The sequence below is a fragment of the Xyrauchen texanus genome, chromosome 27, assembly GCF_025860055.1.
Source record: "Xyrauchen texanus isolate HMW12.3.18 chromosome 27, RBS_HiC_50CHRs, whole genome shotgun sequence".
Lineage (NCBI taxonomy): Eukaryota > Metazoa > Chordata > Actinopteri > Cypriniformes > Catostomidae > Xyrauchen > Xyrauchen texanus.
Genome location: NC_068302.1, coordinates 32,991,272 through 33,014,174, shown reverse-complemented (window position 1 = coordinate 33,014,174; position 22,903 = coordinate 32,991,272). Strand labels below are relative to the sequence as shown.

The window sequence follows — 22,903 nt, the reverse complement described above, 5'->3', positions numbered from 1 at the left end:
ATTATTTAAAACACTGTACAAATAAATTTAATTGATACTGAATTTATGTCCAACTGTTTAACAAATCACATTTTCCCTTAAGGGAAGACACTCAAAATAGGGAATTGCAGGCAGGAAAATCACAATACTTTTAATTTTAAATGCGATAAAACATCTCGCTGCAAATGCGAGTTAATGGGATGTAAATTAACAATTAAAACCAGGGAGGGGCTCTCTCAGGTGGAAGAAACCAATGAGCCAAATGTCTGTGACCGAATGCATAATAATTAAACAAAATCTTGGTTAGGCCTTGCCCACATTTGTCAGTCAGCCTATACAATCTTACTGAATTGTTATCCGGGACGTTTACCATTCCAAATTAAGGACTTCGCTATGCTATCAAATTGCTTGAAATAAGAGAGGGGAACATCTATACCACTGAGATTGTAGCAGGTTGTTGAATTTTGGAATACTAATAATTTTAATAACAATAACCTTCCCAATCATAGATAAATGTAATGAAGCCCACCTGCCCACATCGCTCAACATTTTTTTATTAAAGGATAACTCTAATTAAATCACACAAATTTACTTGAAATAAAATACCCAAATACTTAATGTGAGTAAGTCTCCTCCCAATATTATATAATGAGGGGTGCCAGTGGCTTACAACATCCCTTCAAGATCTATAAATAAGACTTTGTCCCTGAATTTCAGCTAAAATACTAATAACTCTTCCTAATTTATCTTTACTCTGTTTGAGACATTTGAATTTTAGATATTTACTTATCAGTGTAATGACTCCCCTTCTCTTACTCGTGCCAGCACTATAAAAAAAATAAGCTTCCTGCAGAGAAAGGTGTGTTTCTTGAAGAAACACTATATCATATTTCTTACGCTTAAGAAGTGAAGAGAGACAATCCACTCATATTAACATTTGACATTTTGACATATAATAATAAATAGATTGTGTGATAAAGACAAGATTATAAAGACGACATTCTAACATTAGTACAATAATCAATCCCAGAACATCCCCTAGAACAAAACCAACAAAAAATAAACAGAAAAAAGTACAAACATTGGCATTAACCCTGCGTACGACAGTGCCAACTGTCGTCAGTCCCTCCAAACTCATACAGTCCATGCACGCCTACGAGAGCCCCCACGACATCCTTGCCATCGGATTGCTCAATTCTGGTGTTTCTCTACACATTTTGTGAAACAGAATTACACAGCAAAAGATAATCTATAAAACAAACTACAGCCAATAAGCAGAATAAACACAAAGAGCATGTAGCTTCATCCACAGAACCATCGAGAAGGTGTGTTGCTCTAAAAACATAAACTCCAGCCAATAGGCGGAACAAGCACAAATAGAGTACGTAGAATCTTCAAACAGTCAAGTGAATGTTCAGTGAGCTGGTCCACTCGGCTGCAACGTGAGAACCACAAGGTGACTTACTCCATTGACTTTATGAAAGACATTGCTTGTCGTGGGCATGTGAATGTTTTACGGCCATCCTTCGCATCTATTCTCAGTTTGGCCAGGAATATCAGTACAAATGCGAACTTCCGTTGATGTAAAAGTTTCTTGCATTCCTTGAATCAATCACGTTTCTCTCTTGTCAAGTTTGCAAAGTCTGGGAACAAGAAAAGGCTGTGGCTCTTCCAAGAAATCCTTCCTTTACTCCCCATCTCACGTAACACAAGATCTTTATCGGATGATCTCAGAAATTTGGCCAGAATTGATCAGGGCCTGTCTCCCTCAGTGGATCGCCAAGCCAGAAACCTGTGAGCTCGCTCGATTTCCAGCTTATGGCCTGCTATATCAAGCAGACTCGGAAAGAACCCATCCAGGAATTCCACCATATCCCGTCCCTCCACATCCTCCGGGACTCCCACGATATGGACGTTATTCTGCCGGCTACAGTTTTCCATGTCCTCCAACTTCTCCCAGACATGCTCCAAATCCACCTCGGTCGCTAGCGGATTAGCAGGTAATTCCCTCTCCGATTACTCCAGATAATCAATCCATTTCTCGACATCCCCCACTCTTGTGGACCACATCAGTAAATTTCTCCTCCATGGCAGTGATTGATCGACGTATCACAGCAAGATCCTCCAAGTCAACAATGACCTTCGTCAGCATTTCCGACATGTTCAACCCGCATCTCTCCGACCAAATCAACTCCTGGGCCCATGGCCTGGTCAGGGGTGTCAGCTTGAGCACATAAGTGTTTTTAAAGTCTCCAGAACCTGAGGATTTTGAATTCTTTGATAATGTCCTCCTATAACAGTTATGGAACAGAGTGTATCAAATCTAACAGTTTAGACCATAAAAGGTGACTCCCTAAGTATAACTGTAATTGTTTAATCATATATTGAATTATTGTTATTTGAAGGGCTTTCTAAGTCAATATTTATGTATATTATTAATTAATCTGACTGAGTAAATGTATAATGACCGAGGTCCTTTATAAAGGTCATGAGCCATCAGTGTATTATTACTCCCTGCTAATTCAGAGTCTGGTTGACGGAGCTTCGGCTTCTCTCAAGAGATTATGGGAGAAAGATCTAAACTTGGTATTGGAGGAGAGAGTGTGGGCTAGGATTCTAAAAAACATCGAGTCTACATCTAGAGATGTAAGGGTGCAATTTATGCAATTTAAGATTTAACATCGATTCTATTGGACCCCCTCTAGATTGTATAGGCTTGGTCTGAAAGACACACCCACCTGCTGGCGATGCCAATCAGAAGATTGGGAGACAACCCATGTTTTTTGTTGTGTTAAGATCCAAGCATTTTGATTGAGGGTTCAGAGCTTTATGCGTGATGTATTGGGTACTCAAATTTCATTTTGCCCCGGAGTCTGTATTTTAGGTGATGAGGTGGTCATTAATGTAAAAATGTATTTAATTTGTTAAAAAAAAATGTATCAATTGACATCCATATTTAAGTAAATTGATTTGTAAGATAAATAAGTTTAGAACTTAAAAACTTAAATATTTGAGTTATGAGCACAAAACCTGACATTTCAAGTAAAATTTAAGACAACTTTGATATTTCCAGTAATTAAAACTTTATGGTTTACAATGAAAAGTAATAAAATTATTGAATTCAAAAATATTTATTACATTCTTTAGAATTAAATATGAGGTCATCTAAGTATGTGAACATGTTGCTTTAGATATTCCATGCACAGGCAGGAATTATGGTATTGGTGTGTTTGTAAATGCTGTTTGTCCCTCATTCCGGTCATTTCAATGAATCTGCCGGAGTTGGGGGAGGATCAGTGCCGATGACTGCATTCTCTGTGGGCTTGTCTGCACGACAGTGACACTAAGCCCATTACGTTTCCATTATGTGGCTCAATTTTACCCTGAGCTCTTCACTTTTGACACGGACTCCTCTGAAATCATGTCCCATATTGCTCCGCTTTCTTTACTTAACGTTTATGCATTTTTACAAGTCGCCTCTCTGGATGTTTCCATAACACCATTAGTGCCAGATGGCGGAGGTTTGTTTCTCTCTCTCTCTCTCTCTCTCTCTCTCTCTCTCTATTCACCTTGTTTTCCAGCTAAAAGGAATGGCACATACTGGGCTGTGCTTAATTCAGATCTTTTAATGCAACAGGGCCAGTCAACCCATTAGGCGACATAGGAGACCGCCTAGAGCAGCATCACTGTGAACAAAATGCGTCCTGGGGGTTCCGATTACGTGTTGTGGCACTCCCATGAAACATGTAGGCAGTGTACTAAATGTCTTATTACCATACTCTGTTATATCTGTTTATGGTAAAAACAGTGAGAGAAGTATGGATAGTATGCCATTGTGGACACACCATAGATTCATGAGCATGGGGCTCGTGAATCGGAGTGATGCCCAATGCATGAAATCTCTGTTTTGAGCTTGAGCTCCAATTTGTCAAAGGCCAAGATCATTCTAAAGAAGTAGGCCACCAACTTTATTATATCAAATGCAAAAATTAGAATACTCGATACTACTCCTCGGCAGTAACACTAATATGTGACAAACAATTTGTCCTTGCTAAATGACCTTTTTTTTTTATTTGTATGGATCTTGAATTAAAATGCCACACAAGATGTCAGTGAGCGCCATCACACACAAGAAAAAAATCTTCTCTCTGTGCATTGCAGATTAAATTTAGGCTGAATAACTATTTGCATGTTAATTTATTCCTTCTCACCCAGGAGGCTAGTGAATCGTTGGCTTCAGGAAGTTTGCAATAAAAGCTTGCAGATCGATGATAATGGCATTTGCGCTTGTGTTTGTCATCTTTGCAAAAGCAACAGTGCAGGAATTTGCTCAGATTTATATATATACTAGGGCCGTAAGTAGCGTGTAAATTATCCCAACTGTCTTTGTTGCTGTTTATCTTTGTAAGAATGAACTATTAAAGGCCATACATTAAAGCCACGGCAGCTTCAATCAGTTGTTGAGTGAAATCAGCTTGTTTGAGCTGCTTTTTTTGCAAAGAGCACCTGCTTTGCTAGTAAGGCCCTCTGGATTTCCCCATTTATTCCATAAATACTGCTTTCATACCACAAAATCGATGTCTCCTCCGTCTTCTTATAAAACATGAGCTGAAAACACAATCTCACAATAATCATTCCTAGAAATACTATAATTTCATTGTTTTTGATAACAAATTGTGATTATTGGTTGTTATCCAAAATGTTTAAATCCTCTAATGTAATTGGACATTTGGCGTACCAAGAGTGATGATATTTCATATAACAGCACTGGGATGGTTGACCGTTTGTATTACACTACTTGAGCATGTATGCTAGCTGAGTTGACAGCTGTGCATGTTTGTTGCTATGACTTCTTTTGGAAATATGTTTGTTGGCAGGGCAACTGGCAATTTTGTGTAAAAAAATAAAGTTACTCAATGTATTATAATTATTATTATTATTTAATTACTAATAACTAAAAATATTGTTAATAACCTAGTGTGATCCCTCGTACACATGTGTGGATGTTGTATTTGGGCTTTTCTATACGCAATGCATAATTTAAATTTATTTAAACTAATAATCTTAGTTCAGGAGACTCTGTGCTTTCAGTAAAGGGTTAAACTTTTGACGCACAGAGTCATGTGACCAAACAACATGGCTCCGACCACAGCAGAGTTTACTTTGGGAGAAACGGCAACAAAACTACATCTGGTAAGAAACCTAATTAAGTGTTTTTACATTGAAACCTGTTTCAGTCAAAAGATTAGTCTCTAGTTTCATCCAATATCCCTTGGTGGTGGCGGCGTAGTGGGCTAAAGCACTAAACTGTTAAGCAGAAGGTTGCCAGTTCGATCCCCAAAGCCACCTCCATTGTGTCCTTGAGCAAGGCACTTAACTCCAGGTTGCTCCGGGGGGATTTTCCCTGTAATAAGGGCTCTGTAGGTCACTTTAGATAAAAGCACCTGCCAAATGCATAAATGTAAATGTATAATATGCCATTTTTAAAAAGTACGCGATTTATAACGGAACAGCATGGCGCTAAACACAATGTACACTAATGTGTACTTTAACAAATGTTTTCCTAAGAAATCTTTTTATTAACTGCATTATCACATTGAGATTCAATGGGTCCATCCAAAAGCTGAACAATTTTGCTTTCAGAGGCTTTAAATGGAGTTATGATGAAAATAAGGTGCCTTTCGAACTGTTCTGAGACCAGTGCAGACAGACAGCACACTGGAGGTAAAGTCATGCAATATAAGGAGCAAGGGAGCATCCTATAGCTCTCGATGTAGCTAAGTGCATTCAATTAAAACTTCCTATCAAAAGTTCAGTTTCAGGCTGCAGATGATGTTTGAACCACTCAGCATGTTTGGCAGATATGAAGCAATGGTAATTAGTACATAGATTCAGAAATTGTAATGTATAATTTTATTTTAACATGGTTGGCAGTGATTAGATGAGGCTGGCCATTGCTTTGAATCAGAATTAATTATGCTAACTTCTGATGTAATGTCTGAAACGTCTCAAAAACATAAATAGTAACATAATAAACCATTTTATTTAGTCACTTGGTATTATTTAAAATTTCACAACTTAGTCCTGCAGTCCACATACTGTATGTTGCCATAAATATTTAGGAAAGCTATTTGCTCTATAATTGCTTTTTTTTTTTTTTTCATGTTTATTAGGTTCTACTTGTTACAAATCAAAAAGAGAAATGGAAAATGCACACAGGAGTCAAATTTGGGTCTCAGAAGGTTAATATTAATATTAAAACATTCATATTAATTAATTAAAAGCAATTTTATGCTGCAAGGTAATTTTGCTCTATTTCATTCATTAAAGGGTTAGTTCACCCAAAAAAAAAAATTATATTCTGCCATCATTTACTCACCCTTGTTTTATTCCAAACCTGTTTGACATTCATTCTTCCACGTTAAGATGTAAGGCAGGATTATACTGTATATTTCACCTTACCTATGACCTTTTTATGCCTTTCAACAGTTTAACAAATACCCCTTTTGCAGTATTAAAGCAACCAAAATAACATCTATACATCTATATTGAGTCCTTATGTGTAGTTACATAGGAACAAAGACAAAATAGGTTTTTATATCAAAGGGACAACATTTCTGTGAAACCCATCAATCACTCACACAAACATGTCTAACTTTCACTAGAGGGACATCTGTTCACCGGCTCCATGCACTGATCCTTCTGCTTCCATAGACTGTAGCAGATTGATATTTTGCTCAGTCGAACCTTCTCTAATCCCCTAAATGTTACCTAATTTTAAACTGCTCTGTGAAATGAGGACAAGTAGGCTGGCTGACATTGTAAATAGCCGGTGAAAAAAAACAACTGTCAGTTAGAGTAACTGATGACGACTTTCTAATGACTTTCTTTCTTTTAGAAACATAATTAAAGTGATAGTTTGCCCCAAAATTAAAACTCTGTCATCATTTACTCACCCTCATTTTGTTACAAACTCACATGACTTTCTTTTTTCCATGGAACACAAAAGGAGATGTTAGGCAGAATGTTAGACTCAATCACAATTTAATTTCATTGCACATTTTTCCCCTAATGTATGTTAGGGCATTTTTAACATTATCATTATTTATGTGTTTGTTTGGATGGGTATCAGTGATTTACTACAAAGGGTCACCAAAATCATCAAGTGAAAAAATGAACTTTGCAGTTACCCAAAGACGATTCGGCTTTATTTCTCCATATAGATTTGAATGTACACAATTCATACCATTGGACAGAAGGCATATAGGACTCAATTCAGTGCTCTTTTTTTCAAAGATCCATAGCAATAAATAGTGCTCATGAAACAAGACTGTTGACACTTTTTGAGACTTGTACTGCCATTGAGACTAAATAATTTAGAGGCAACATAGATTTAACAAAAACATTATTTCTGAGTGGTTATTTTTCTTTGTTATGTTGCTGTTTGTTAGCTTATTTCTGCAGATGCTACTTTCAGTGTAGCTGTCATATTTCACTATAATATTTTCCTCATGTTTACAATTGTATCACCAGTGTTATGAAACCAAGTAATAATTTATAATTTACCATTGTCCCATAATCCACCAATTCATAATACTGACATTGTACCCATGATAGTAATAAATAACATTAAAACACAGTTTTACCCTCACAGTTGTTGCTTAAATATGTTGTTGTTTTGACAAATAGGAAAAAATACCGAGTATATAAATTTTCCCTTTCACATGTTTTGCTTGTTAATAGTCTGGCCATTAAGGTACGGTTCACCCAAAAATTTTAATTCTCTCATCATTTACATACCTTCACGCCATCCCAGATGTTTATGACTGACTGTCTTCTGCAGATCATAAACTAAGATTTTTAGAAGAATATCTCTGCTCTGTCCATACAATGCAGCTGAATATAACTGGTCCTTTTGAAGCTCCAAAAATCACATAAAGGAAGCATATAAGTAATCCATTTGTGGTTCAGTCCATATCTTCAGAACTGATATGACATGTGTGGGTAAGAAACAGATCAATATTTAAGTCCTTTTTTACTATAAATTTCTAATTTCACTTTCAAAATGCGAAACGATGTGAAAGTGGAAATTAATAATAAAAGGGACTTAAATATTGATCTGTCTCTTACCCACACCTGTCATATCACTTCTGAAGATGTGGATTGAACCACTTTAGTTTTATGGATTACTTTTATGCTGCCTTTATGTGATTTTTGGAGCTTCAAAAGTCTGGTCACCATTCACTTGCATTGTGAGGACCTACAGAGCTGAGCTGTTCTTCTAAAAATCTTTTTTTGTGTTCTGCAGAAGAAAGAAAGTCATACACATCTTGGATGCTATGAGAGTAAATGGTGAGATAATTAACATTTTTGTGAGTACTATCCTTTTAAGGGTCACAAAATCCACTGCTAATATCTGCCCTGAAATAAATTACTTGTATTCTAATTTATCTGTGATATCAGTGTGTTTTCTCTAATGGCATTAAGAAACAGGTATTTAGATGCTTCTTCGAAGAACTGATAACCAAATTTAACATTGGAAATAAGTGTTCATTTTAACCCTTTGATTTTTTCATCTTTTAACACCATGTTCTAACCAGGCATGATGCGATAAAGCAACAATATGTAAACAAAATAAAGTGATAAAAAGCTATCTCTTCCAACTATATCTGAGTTTTTGTTCTAACTAGTCGCAACAGAACATTTTGCAGTCATTTGGTTGCACTGGGTGACACAAAACCACTTGTTGCACACTTATGGCATCACATCTGGTTTAGGACATTTTTCCTGAATAGTCGGGCCATGTTATGTAATGAAAAAGCCTAGAACTAACATGGGCCATTGAAAGAGAAATATCTATCAAAATTCAAAGCAGTTCATGCGGATTTATCTTTATTGAAAAATAATCTTGATCTATTGTTCTGATGCTGCTAATGTGAAGGGTCATTTCTAGTTGAGCTTTTTAGAAACTGAGTCATTCAAAACCATGAAAATCCCAAACCCTTGTAAGCAGGAAAGTTACACTTGTGCCACTTGTTTAAATACAGTCTCTCCTTGCTTGGTGCACTCCTCTCTTTCCTGTGTTCAGCCTGCCATGTGCAGTCGAGGAGGAACATAAAGTGCATAGCCATTATGAAGGCTCTTAACATGGATGGATCTCTTCCTCATTTAGAACATGCATGGACCCTACATTCCCAATAATGTGGTTGATCTTGATTGTTTTTCCCAGTATTGCTGAAGGGGGAGGTTTGGGGTTTGAAGTTCAACGCTGCACATCATTTCATGCTGGAAATCACCCAATCCAGTTTTGAGAACAAATGCAAAAATATGAATTACAAAATTATGATACAGTGCAGACATTCCATGGTGGGTTGCTCAGTTGTTATATTAGTGTGCCAAGGTCACACTGCCATGATAAAGTTGGCGATGTTTAAAGGCCAACTCACACTGCACCAACAGACATGTTCACCTAGTTGGTGTTTGTTGGGGCAGTTTGACAATGACAGTTATGCTTCCCAACATTTTAAATCCAACTGCATCCAATTAGCAACTTTAGAATGTTGGAGTTTGTTGGGGAAATGTGAATTGGCCTTAAGACACTTGTTGAATGCTGAATATCGGGACACACCGAATGCATTTGTCACACAAACATTGCCAGTTCAGGGAAAGATGTTTATAAAATCTGTCCTTAGCACCACACTTGCCATTATGACCTTTAACCCTTGACCTCAGAACTGGGAGTGGTCCATTTCGTCAAGCCATGAAGCCGGGCTGTTGGGGAAGTCTGGGTAGCCCGTGCTACTGCCTGTTGAAAGGTCAGAGGTGGGTGCCCCGGCCATAGCTCTCAGAGCTTGACCTACATTAGGCTGACCGCCCTGACCCATTATGCTGTCCATGTTGAAGCCTAAGTTGTTGAGCAGAGGGGTGTGGCCTGGTAGGGATGTGATGGATGAGGGGGACTGTGGCAGGCCGTAGGGACTTCCTGCCCGCAGGTCGTGGTAAGGCTGTCCACCCCCCTCCAGGGAATAGCTCCCGTTGAGCATGTTGCCATTTGTGATGTCTCCTATGCTTCCATACAAGCCATTTGCATGGCCCAGGTCTGACAGGATCTGGTCTTCTGTTAAGACAACATGAAATTCATTGCATTAAATATAAAAATGTCAAAGCAACTGATTTCTGCAACCAAGCGATTATTAGTACTTTTCTCAGAATTTACCTTACTTTTCTGAGACATTTTATGAATTACTTTTTATCAAACTAGTCCCAATGTCATTATTAGTGGCTGTAAATGAAGCCAGTTCCGCTCAAGTTCACACATTAACTATGGTAATTTTTCTTAATTTTGAACTGTAAATCGAGTGTTATATTGTATCATTTAGAACCCACCAAGTGTTTGTTGGTGTTTGCAAGAGTTTGTTGGGGCAGTGTGAATTGGCCTTTAGGCAACAAAAACACATTCATACAATTTGAAGTGTGGCTTATGTGGGTACTGTAAATTAGCATACACCAAGTGTTTAGTTGCAATTCACCATTTCCAAAGAGCTCTTACTCATATAAAGACAATAAAAAAGTGGAAGAATTGAAGTTATAAAAACAACCTCATAAAGATCTTGTTTAAAAAGTGAACAGCACTGGTATTAGGGGATTATAAGCTTCGGGTGGAACTGAGATGAATACGCAACTGTGATTTACCTTCAGTTTGCACAGGAGTGTAGTGTGAGCTTGCAACACTAACCATTCTCTCCAGACTCCCCTACGTTCTTTCAATAACAACAAAGGCACTTCATGCTTTGTCTCTAATTGACTAAAAGCTTCACCAATTTTATAGAGTTTGTGCATCGCTGCTTTCTTTTCTCGTAAACACGGCCTCCCTTTGAAAGTGGCTCTAGACTTTTATGAGTTCTCAAAGCAGGCTCACAAACATGAAATAATCATAAAAACACAGGAGAACCAAAAGGCTCATTTGAATATTGTCCATGAAAGTGGCATATTTTCAGAATAAAAGGGAAAGAAAATTGGTGCATGAAAAGAAGTAAAGAGTGTTTTGAGAGAAAGTAAAACTATAATTCAAAAGAGAGATAGGTAGGGGGCCTGGGTAGCTCAGCGAGTATTGACACTGACTAACACCCCTGGAGACACAAGTTCGAATCCAGGGTGTGCTGAGTGATTCCAGCCAGGTCTCCTAAGCATCCAAAATGCCCTGTTGCTAGGGAGGCTAGAGTCACATGAGGTAACCTCCTCGTGGTTGCGATTAGTGGTTCTCGCTCTCAGTGGGGCATGTGGTAAGTTGTGCGTGGATCGCAGAGTGTAGCATTAGCCTCCTCATGCTGTGAGTCTCCACGGTGTCATTCACAACAAGCCACGTGATAAGATGCGCAGACTGACAGTCTCAGAAGCGGAGGCAATTGAGACTTGTCCTCCACCACCCGGATTGAGGTGAGTAACCGCGCCACCATGAGGACCTACTAAGTAGTGGGAATTGGGCATTCCAATTTGGGGAGAAAAAGGGTATAGGTGCTGTCCCATATGGCACACTTGATGTGGACTTGCGTTCCTGAAACCTTTGCTTTTGCCCTGTCTGTAAAGTCAACAAGATTGTAGGATGTCCCATTTGTAATTTTATGTACCCTCTATCCTCCCAATTTTCAAATCTGCACTGGTGCATATGCAGTAAAATGTAGACTCTGAAGAGGACCTCAAAGACTAAGGGTGCCTTTTGGGATAGAGTCAAGTCAAAAGAGAGAGATCTGAGAATATTTTGAGTGTTGACAGACTCACCTCTGAAACTAAGCTCACTATCGCTAAGTCCTGCGTCATCTGCTGAACTCTCTTTCTCCGTCTTACTAGACCCTCGACTACGTTTGACACTTTTGTAGAACTGGCCCCAGCGGTGTCGCCCAGCATCCTTCTTTAGACGTTTCTCTTTCGCTCTTCTGTTTTGAAACCACACCTTCCGCATGGACAACAACAACAACAACAACAAAACAGCATCAGTTAAGACTTGGACAAAAGGAGACAGCCACTGTAAATTGTATTCATAATAAACAGTTGAAGACACACCTGCACCACTCTCATGTCCAAACCCGTTTCTGATGAAAGCTGCTCGCGCACATGTCGTGCTGGCTTCGGTGAATTTTTGTAAGCACTTTTGAGCGTGTCCAGCTGTTTGGCTGTGATGGTGGTCCGTGGACGTTTTGCTCCTGTCTCAGAATCATCTGCAGCATGCAACACACAAATTTCACATATCTGTAAAAAGGTGATGTGTTTAATCTAGCCTAACAGAATTGCTAAATAATGTCTGTTTTCAAAAAGGTCTCCCGAACACTCCCATCACATGTCATGAGACAGTCCTGAAATTATAATGAATAAATAAGCCTATTGCAGCCATAATGAATTAAATTAAATCTATTGGAATTGAACTGAGGCTATTCAGATCTAACTGAATTGATTCACATTAAAGTGAATTTACAGTCAGTGTGTACAGTGAGGTCCAGTGTAGTGCAGTGAAATGCAGGGAAAAAATCCAGTGTGATGCAGTGAAATTTAGTGCAATGAAAATTCCAATGAAATGCAGTGCAGTGAAAGTTCCAGTGATTTCACTGCAGTGTAGTTAAAGTTCCATTGGTTTTACTGTGATTCAGTGAAGTCCAGTGAAATGCAGTGTGCTGAAGTGCAGTGTGATGCGGTGAAAGTCTAGTGAGATTCAGTGTGGTGCAGACAAGCTAGGAAGTGTGCTGGAGCCCACTGAAAGTTTATTGCAGCTGCGTGAAGTGTAGTGAAGTGAAATGCAGTGAATTGAAGTGAAAACAGGAATGCACACATCTCAAAAACAACAACATTGTTGTTTCACAGTGCGATACAAATAAAGCAGATTTTTTTAGGATGGTTTGAGTGGGAGTGCTCGCACATGGTCAGTCGATACTCCCCTGAAACGCTCACACTGTGGCGGAAGAGGGAATAAATCTCTCTGTAGAATGGCATGCCAGTGCTAGTTATTGGGGCCCTACCATAAAAGTGCATTGCATCACTTAATACAATCAATCAACAGCCCACAGAAATATAAATATGGCGTGAGGGGCTTTCAGAAGCAGATCCATGAGAGGTCAGATAACAGAGAGACTTAATATGCCAGACACTAAGACCCCACTAGACTGTAGTTAATGATGATTTTGTCTCCTTACTACCATCCTGTTGCCTCCTGATCTCTACAGTGTCTCTTTATGATTGTAAATGAAGTTAATTACACCTTCTCCATTCCTTTGCTGTCAGAATGATTTCCAATTGAGACAGTAAGTCCAGTAGCAATGCACGCATATACCTAATAAGGCAGCCAGTCTAAAAGCATATCATATGCCAAGTCAGCATCTAGCTACAATTCTAATTGTTCAGTAGTGATGGATAAATCATGGATTTATTTCCTTGTGTAATAGCATGTTATTCATTGTACAAGTTCTGTAAGTGTATGTTTTATACATTAGCAGTCAAAAGTTTGGACACACCATTTACTTTTTTCTATGGTTTAGATTAATAATCATCAAAACTATCAAATAAAATAATAGGAAGCATGGGTAATCGGAAGTACAGTGAAACTTATTTAACTTATAAATACATTTCAGTCATTTAAGCTTAATAATAAACAAAACTAATTTCAAACATTTAAGCTTAAAAGGATAGATCACATAAAAATTCTGTCATCATTTACTCTACTTCATGTTGTTCCAAACCCGTATGACTTCCTTTCTTCCATGTAACACAAAAGAGATGTTTGACTGTATGAGACTGACAGTCTATATTCACCATTTCAAACATCTCTAATTATTGCATTTTATTATTGCATTCCTCGAAAGAAAGTCATATGGGTTTGGAACAACACCAAGGTGAATCACAGAATTGTCAATTGTTTGAACTGTCCCTATAAGCCTTTAGATCCAAATTATTGTCAGATAGTTAGAAACACATAACTAAATGTGTGTCTAAACGTTTGACCAGCCAGTCACGAATACTAAATTTTTGGTCAAGGCATGGCTTACACTCACTGATTTGGAAGTAATAGCTCACCGTTTTGTTTGGCTGTTTCATAGTCCTCCTTACACACGAGCCTCCCGTCCTCCATGAGGTAGAACTCATCTCCAGTGGCAAGTTGTCTGCTGCACATTACACAGGCAAAGCAGTGGAGGTGGTACACAAAGTCTTGAGCTTTCCGAACAACCTGTGTGGGTGGGATCCCCTGCTGGCATGATGCACATTTTGTCCCGAAACGCCTGCAGGTACACACACAGGAATATAGGAAATATTGTGCACATCCAACCCAAATTGACAACAGGTGCAGGATACAATGCAATACAAATCAGAAAAACACCTTTTAACCAAATAATTTCCATGATTTTTCCAGTCATTTGTAATCAAATTTTTTTTTTTAAAACGATAACCTAAAAGATTGTAATAATTTGGTAACATCTTAACAGACTCATTTTATTCAAGACAAGAAATATTATTTAACATCACTCAATCAAACTGAATATATTAGAAGAAAGAAATGTCCACAAGTGCATATGGTACTCAAACAATTCCACAGGTGCCCAGATCAGGGATAGGAAGTTGAAAAACAAATAGTGGAAACAAAAATCCACATCTAAGCACTCTTGCGGGGTTTTAAGTTAAAAAGCCTTTATTGAGGGCTGCATATTATAAAAGCACCAACACTTATTGACCCAAACACCCTGATAAAGGCCTGTTTTCAACTGAATATATTAGGTTTGATTAAAAAAAATTAACACATGAAAAAAGAGAAAGATCCATATAAAATTATACATATTTAGATAGATTGATTGATATTAATGCACAAATGTCTCCAATACCCCAAAAAACATTCTGTAATTTTGTGTGTGTGTGTGTGTGTGTGTGTGTGTGTGTGTGTGTGTGTGTGTGTGTGTGTGTGTGTGTGTGTGTGTGTGTGAGAGAGTGTGTGTGTGTGTGTGTGTGTGAGCGTGTATTTATCACTTTGTGGGGACCAAATGTCCCCATAAGGATAGTAAAACCCGAAATGTTTGACCTTGTGGGGACATTTTGTCAGTCCCCATGAGGAAAACAGCTTATAAATCATACTAAATTATGTTTTTGAAAATGTAAAAATGCAGAAAGTTTTCTGTGAGGGTTAGGTTTAGGGGTAGGGTTAGGTTTAGGGGATAGAATATAAAGTTTGTACAGTATAAAAACCATTATGTCTATGGAAAGTCCCCATAAAACATGGAAACACAACATGTGTGTGTGTGTGTGTGTGTGTGTGTGTGTGTGTGTGTGTGTGTGTGTGTGTGTGTGTGTGTGTGTGTGTGTGTGTGTGTGTGTGTGAAATTTAAGCAATCATTTTTAATGCACAAATGTCTCCAGTAACCCAAAAAACACTCTGAAATTGGATTTTTTTTTTTATTGTACATAAGCACTCACAAAGAGCAATATCAAGTCATAAAATATTCTAAAGTGGAGCAAAATTAGAAAGATGTATATTCACTATAGAATTTTTAACTTCACTGATATTTCCAGGCTTTCCATGACCATGGGAACCCTGATGAGCGTAAATGTTGACACACTGAATTCATTACACAAAAATTCAATTTTCACAAATGCAATATTTTGTTCATTCCCTTCATCATTTGTCTGAAATTTTTTGGAACTATAATATCAGTTTGCAGACATTTACTTGCAAATGCACATAGACACGTGCTCAAACATATTAGGGTTTAAGCAACATTGCAAATTGTATTCCTCAAAAACTTTAATAACTGTAGCTATTTTTATAACAAATCTTTCTATAACTGCAAATATTGTAACAAGTTACAAAAGCACAAAATGCTATTGAAGGTAGCCCTGTTTGTGCTTGTCATGTCCCTGGGGTTGACAAATGGTCTTGATCAATGTAGCAGACGCAGAAAGATTCACAGGAGAGAGAGAGAGAGAGAGAGAGAGAGCGCGAGCAAGAGAGCGCCCACTCTAAACGCACACATAGAACGGCTCATAAACCACTGAATCAGAATAGGCTGTAAATCACATTGTAAATACTGCTAAATAAACCCTCCTTTTATTTAACCAAGGTGAAGTTTTTGCAACATTAACGGGAAAGTGAGCCCCCCTCCTTTAACATCCTGCAGCTCTCTCTGACCATGGTTATTTCCTCCATCCCCCGCTCTCCATCCTCCTCAGCACCACGGCGGTCCTAACATTAAAATCCCTTCCTTTTGTCCCCATGGGCTTTCTAATAAAGTTAGCCTCCACTCTGAGTTTTGCTCCTGTTTTAGGTCTCATTGAAGCCTGTGACATTAAAACCTCTCAAACATGATTTGGTAAAAGCCACTACTGATCCTGTTTTGGATAAAAGTCAAACTTAATTTTCTTCTTTAAAGCCAAGGGAAAATCCAATCGTAAAAGAAAGAAAAAAGAGGAAAGAAGACACAGGTAAGTTGAGTAAAAATAAAAAATGTAAAGTTGCTTTCTTAAGTTCCGTTATGGGAATGGGAATTGAATTTGGGAACACACTGTCTTTGCAGCTTAAAGTTGCACTGTATCAGTTCGAGCTTGACACAAGGAAAATGGAGCACAGCACTTTATTAAACATGACAGAGAATCTATGTGCAAACCTTTACTTGAACATACTCCCACACTGAATGACAAAAGTGATGTCTAATGGTCTAACTCTTCCTGTAGCTCAACTGGTACAGCAAAGCATGAGCAACACCAAGGTCATGGGTTTGATTCCCAGGGAACACACACATACTGGCAGAATGTAAACCCATCTGCCAATTGTATAAATAACAGACATCATCTTAATTATGGTATTCAATTAATTAATAAGACTTTATTCAAAGTAAGTCACACTGCCAATATCTGCAGTCATAACTATGACAGTGACTGAACTGGAACAGAAATTAAATTATATATAAAATGTAGAATTATAAACCTATAGGTCAATATAAACTCAGCTTGTCCTTTTAAATTATGCATGCATTTCATTTCCTATACAAAAGGGCATTTATGGTTATCATATACATTTTTTGCAGACATAAGCTTATGAATTTAATTTTGCATTTCTTAACAATAGGCTATAATTTTGTGGATGTGTATATCAGTCTCTACGTTTGCGTCATTTAATGTATTCAACTAGAGTAAAGGAGATGCAATATGCTGTATGAAACTGATTGTACCAGAACACACAAGCACACACGCGACTTTAATTGTGTTATATTGTATTATGATCGCAGAAATAGCTAAATAAACACTGCTGTCTATTGGATATAAACTTTTAGTAGAATCGGTGAATTATAATGGAGTATTCTAGTACTATAGAGGTTAAAAATGACATGCACTCACTTGAAGAAATCCTCTTTGCAGTAGACATTTCCCGCGCGCGAGAAACACTTGTCTGTCAGGAGCGCGTGACAGTCCGCGCACTTGAGACACTTCGAGTGCCACTGACGATCCAACACCTTCAAAATAAACTTATCGAGGATGTGTTGACTGCAGCCTGCACACTGGGGAATCTCTGGAAAAACAGAGGGAAAGAAGGTCCGTTATCTATTTAGTTTTGACACATAATCTCTAAATAGCCTACAGAAGGTTACACTTTGTATCTTGTATAGCCTATGCTAATTCTAACAACAACACACGTGGTTACATTACATAGCTAGGCTAACGAAATCAGACAATTTACATTCAAATAGCTAGAAATGTTGTGAAACTGGCTTTATAAGAATGTATAAGCTATTTATGAATTTGCAAGTGTACTGTAAAAAGTGAAAACTTGCGGTTATTAGCTTATTCAGCTATTTCTACATCATAAACAAATACTTTTGTTGGTGTTAATTGAGACAGGTTGATTCAGACTTAAATTAAACCAGATCATTTCAACACAAAAGCACACTTTATACGGCCTGACAAAACATATTTACAGTGCATTGTAAATGCGTTGCAATATTTTATATCGGCCAATGTTAATGACATGGTGAGATCATACTCGCGCAGTGATCATAATTTGACCTTTGAAACCAAAATAGCGCAGGTGCTTTTATCCAAATTTTCACAGGTTGTTTGAGTGGGTATTTCGTAAAATTATCCTAGAATCTGTTTGTGAAGAAATAAAGAAGAAAAAAAAAATCATAGTGAACAAATTGTGGGACTCTGACTCTAGAGTGTTTACTGTTAGACGAATTAAAATAATTACTTTACAAATAAACAGCGTTTGAAAATATACATATTAATAAAAACGCAACGAAACAATATGACAACATTGAAAATTAGACTAATAAAGAAATAAAAGTAATGACCTGGAAATAGTATCCTCCTCGCATAATTGTTATAATATTATGATGTTACATACATAACATTAGGCCTAATTGTAAAATAATAAAAAATAACATGCATTTGAAAACAAACATAATTTAATATTAAGAAAAAAAATAGATGCTGTTATAAATAGTCTTTGTTTATCATTCGTTCTTGGTGAGTATTTTCAGTGTCAGTAAGTCAGGGATTGTTGATGAAGCAAATCAAGTAGGCCTATTTATCCAAAAAAAATTCCTTATGTTTTAAAGGCAGCCTATTGGAGGGTTAACGGGTAAGTCGTGGACAGGTGAGGTCAGTTGTCCATTTGTTGGTAAATAATCAATATCTCAGAAAAACAGCCGAGGACATTGAGATTGAAATCATATAACGAGTCCATCGATTCTTTAACAGAAACAGCCTGTCACTTAAATATTGATGTCAAATAACAAGTGCTGCTCGAACAAAACAAACTACATACTTCCTAGACAAGACTGGAAACCAAAAGCCAATATGAATTTCAAAAAGTAATGCAGATAAAAGCCGTCAGTAGTCGTGCATGTAATTGCAATACTCGGTTTTGCTTATTCTCATCACAATAACACTGCGATTGTATTACATGGAATACTTAATATCGATATTTGTCATCTGATGCTTTATTCCCTCTGTCCCCATGTCCTCACAACCGATGTTTTCATGGATTCAACAATACAATAGTCTGAGGAATAGTTGTGTTATAACGATGAAAGAAAGAAAAAAGCAGTTCGAATTTTGACATCTGCAACAGGTAAATAGCTACGTGATCATGTCAATAGCGGAGTATGCATCTATGCATCATGAATTATAATGTCAAATTAGCTACTTTTATTACGGAGAAAATCCACATATAGGCCTATTTGCAGTATATATCAAATGTACTGTATATGCAACACATATCAGACAGAGCAGTGTATCAGATCATTCAGTGTGCGCTTCCATAATGCACCTACATGGGTGACTTCAGAAAATAACTGATCGTTTCACAAGGTAGGCCTACAGTCGTTCAGTGTAAAGCCTCGTGTGGTTGTCGGTGGTGCTGAAGGAACAGCGCCTGGAGAAGCTTCACTCACTCAAAGCTGCCGCCCGTAAACTGCCATCTAATTGTTCAGCTTTTAACGCTCATTTAGTCTAAGGATGTATTTGATTACACGGTCACTTAAAAGATGGGCACCATGACAGTTGCTCGTAAACGTTGCGTAGGTCTTCCTTTAGCATCACGGCTATTTCTTCCGTTTTCAGCTCTGTGTAAAAGCATTTTTAAAACGGGAATTGAAATATTAACTCGCATTTGTTTCGTCCGATTTTTCCGTTTTTAAATCTTTATTTTAATTTTTACTCTAGACTCAGAGTAAAACTTTAGATCTTGCATTGTAGTTTAGCATTTTCCACGGAGGCTTCATTTTTCTTAATGATTGCCCATATGTTTTATTAAACCACTTTATTCATCTGGATAATAATATTTAGATCCATACCGCAAAAACATATTATTCTTAAAATAATCCTCACTTAATCCATCATGTAAGGGGGGTTTGAGTAGCAATATCTTTTAATCTACTATAATTTAACGAAATTAAACATTCGCCCCTGACAGATCAGCCTTGTGTTACATTTTGGCCATACTTTAAATTTTCAATAAAAAAAAAAACCACTTGGCATTTTTATCTGCTCAATTAAGGTCAGTTACTTTGTTATGCTACTAGAATTTGCAACGATTTGTTGACTAGATATTCGAGCCGTGTTGTCATCTGTCCATTTTAGATTTTCAAGAGGCAAAACAAGTCTATTCCAGGTTATATTAAAGAGGTCCATCCGTACATTTCAATAGTTCACCTATGAATAATTGGGTCAGGAATGTATTCAAACCCCATCTTGATTGCGAGATCAGATTATATAGGCCTAACACAGATTAATTTGCCACTGATAAGGACCAGATGCGAAGCAATTCCATTCTTTGATATAAAATGTTCATTTATCTATCACTGCCATAATGGATGGCCTCATTATCTCTATTTCAACAAAACAATACAAACTGAATTGCGATATCACGGGATAAGCTCTGCTCCATTTAAATACAGCATTACATAATTTGGATGCTTTCTCGTTGTTGTTTTTTTTATTATTATTGTATTTGTTTCTTTGGACAAAACTAAATTTATTCGTGTTCAAAGTTGCAATTTTTAGCACATTTTTGGGTTGCGATGGTTGGTGTTTAAAGTAGGCTACATGTTTATTTTTTATAGGATAGGCTACTGTAGGATCACAAAGCTTTGCATTTACACGATCGAGATTTTTGGATGATGCTATGACGTGAAATTTGTTGCAGAGCTCAGTTTATGACAGGTATTAAGAAGAAAAATCATCAGTTTTAGCTTAGCTCTCATCATAAAATTATACTTGGAATCTAATGCATTTAATAAAATGCATGTACGTGAAAATGTGTGATTAACTATAGTTAATATCTTTTCTTTTATATATATAAATATATATATATATATAGGCAACCTAGCCTTCTGGTCTAATTTTACCACCCAGACAGTCCCAGTCCGTTTCACATACAATTTCCCAGTGGAGTAGAATTAAACGCTACATGTTATTCCACAGTGGTGGCCTGCAGACGCCCGAAGGAGGCCTGCCAATTCTCTGATGAACTAATCAATATAAGGAGAGGAAAAGCCCTTACGTTGCAGTGGCACTCCGAGAATGTCCGGCAAACCCTTCACCGCGCTCTCGCTGGGCAACACAGCCGCACTTTGCATCATTTTCATCCAGTCCGACAAAACGCACACATGCACACGCTCACGGCACGGAGGTCTGACAATCTCCGATGTGTATAAAATAATACGAATTTTTAAAAAGTCGCTCTCTCACCGGATCGTGTCCTTTCACGGTCCTCGCGCCTGTGGTTATCCTTCTGAAATTGTCGCGCTCGTGAGTTCAGGCTCGTGCGTTCTTTCGCTGTGTGTCACACAAACCGCTTGATTCATTCACACTGCAGGGGCGGCCGTGACGTCGCTCCCCCGGGAGGCAAATGAGAGGCCAGGACGGGACAAAAAGGGGCGGGAACTTGTGAGGCTAGCGCTCTCAGGTGAGTAAAAAAAGCCACAAGGAAGTGATGACGATCACGAAATGCCCCTTAAAAGGCGGGACCCTCTCGGGGACAATTATAAATACAGGGCCTCTAATGTAACCTGCTCTGAACCATCTTAAAAACCCTTTTTGTGACCTGTCAGGGGTCAGTCAAGCCCAATAACTTTCATTATTTAATGATTATTTCACACAAAAAAAATATTTCCGTGTTAATTTGATATTTCGCGGATAGTTCTGCAATATCTACCTCGAGTTGGTTTATTGGCATATGGACTGTGTTTTTTATATAGGCTACTATTGTTGCGTGTTTAAATGGACATCTCCTAATGTTGGTGTCTTTCAACAGTTCTTAAGACAAAAATACTTTAAGTATAATTAAGGGCAAAGAATGTCCCGAGAACGGTTGCTAAAAATATACAAACACAAGTGAACCTTTACTTTGTTTATTAGCATTCTCGACACATTCGATCCTGACAGGACTCATTTCATTCCGGGATTTCTCCCTCCGGAGAGAGCGGAGTTCAAGCAAGATGAACTCAATCTTCACTTCCAATTCTCTTCAAGGCTACCATTAATGCGCCGCGTGCTTGCAAGCGCCAGTCACAGGTTGATTGAAACAAGCTTCAGAATGCACCAATCAACCTTATAGCAGCCACTGCGTTTATCTTAATGATAATTATGATGATCATCATCACCATCATTTTAGTGTTTATCAACATTGCTGTTTTCGTTGCTATTCTATGCTGTCATGCATTTCTTTTGTGTCTCTTTCTATACCTTACTTGTTTCGTCCTTGATGTTACAAAAACTTTTTTAAGGCCTATTTTTATAATAGTAGGCTATAATATAATGTATAATGTCATGTTCATTTGAATTGTATAGGTCTTTGTGCTGGAAGCTATGTGTAGCCTAATGCTTAGAATAGCTAAAGAAGAGAAGTGCACGGTTGATGCGCGGGGAAAAACAAACTCTGTATCAGGGAAAATAATGTACATTGTTATTTTTTGTTATTTATTTATTTATTTATTTTTCTGTTAAGATATCTCAGTTTACTGAATAGCCTACTTGAGTCCAGTTAATGGCCAATCCCACAACACTCCGACAATATTACACTAATATATATTTCTATATTATTATATAATTCAAAAGGTATATGCAGTATATACCCTATACCTTATATGTATAAATGATATGCATAACAGTACAAACAATAATAAAGAAACAGCAAACACTATATAACTGTTGGCTACATAATGCCACTGCCTATACTGGCAAAATCCTTTCCATAAACAGAGTGCTTCAATCCCTGATTATTGTACCCGGTAAAGTGTAGTTAAACTCTATAATTCATAGCCATGTCACAGATATATGTAAATAAGACGTGGATGTCATCAAAGTGAGATTATCTCAAGTTTTAAACAACGCAACCCCGTCCACAGTCTTGCTTAATGGCTCCAATGAAATTTAGTTAAATGAAAGCGATCATCAA

At 37.5% G+C, this 22,903-nt stretch overlaps 1 protein-coding gene across 1 annotated transcript; it reads right to left on the bottom strand.

The window, feature by feature from the left end:
* Positions 1-9,707: 9,707 nt before the first annotated feature.
* On the bottom strand, positions 9,708-21,092 carry LOC127621385 (LIM/homeobox protein Lhx4-like). Its single transcript, XM_052094954.1, has 6 exons — positions 21,008-21,092; positions 17,341-17,512; positions 14,038-14,240; positions 12,040-12,194; positions 11,758-11,929; positions 9,708-10,096 (listed from the first exon to the last, which is right to left on the bottom strand). The coding sequence occupies exons 1-6, from the start codon at positions 21,090-21,092 to the stop codon at positions 9,708-9,710; spliced, it is 1,176 nt and encodes a 391-aa protein (XP_051950914.1).
* Between the last annotated feature and the right edge of the window lie 1,811 nt (positions 21,093-22,903).

Excerpts from the sequence above, each read along its gene's own strand:
- LOC127621385 (XM_052094954.1), bottom strand. The coding sequence starts at position 21,092 with ATGAAAATGATGCAAAGTGCGGCTGTGTTGCCCAGCGAGAGCGCGGTG. Across the intron at positions 14,241-17,340 it reads TGCAAAGAGGATTTCTTCAA|GCGTTTCGGGACAAAATGTG; the intron begins GTGAGTGCATGT and ends GTGTACCTGCAG. Across the intron at positions 12,195-14,037 it reads TGAAACAGCCAAACAAAACG|ATGATTCTGAGACAGGAGCA; the intron begins GTGAGCTATTAC and ends TGCATGCTGCAG.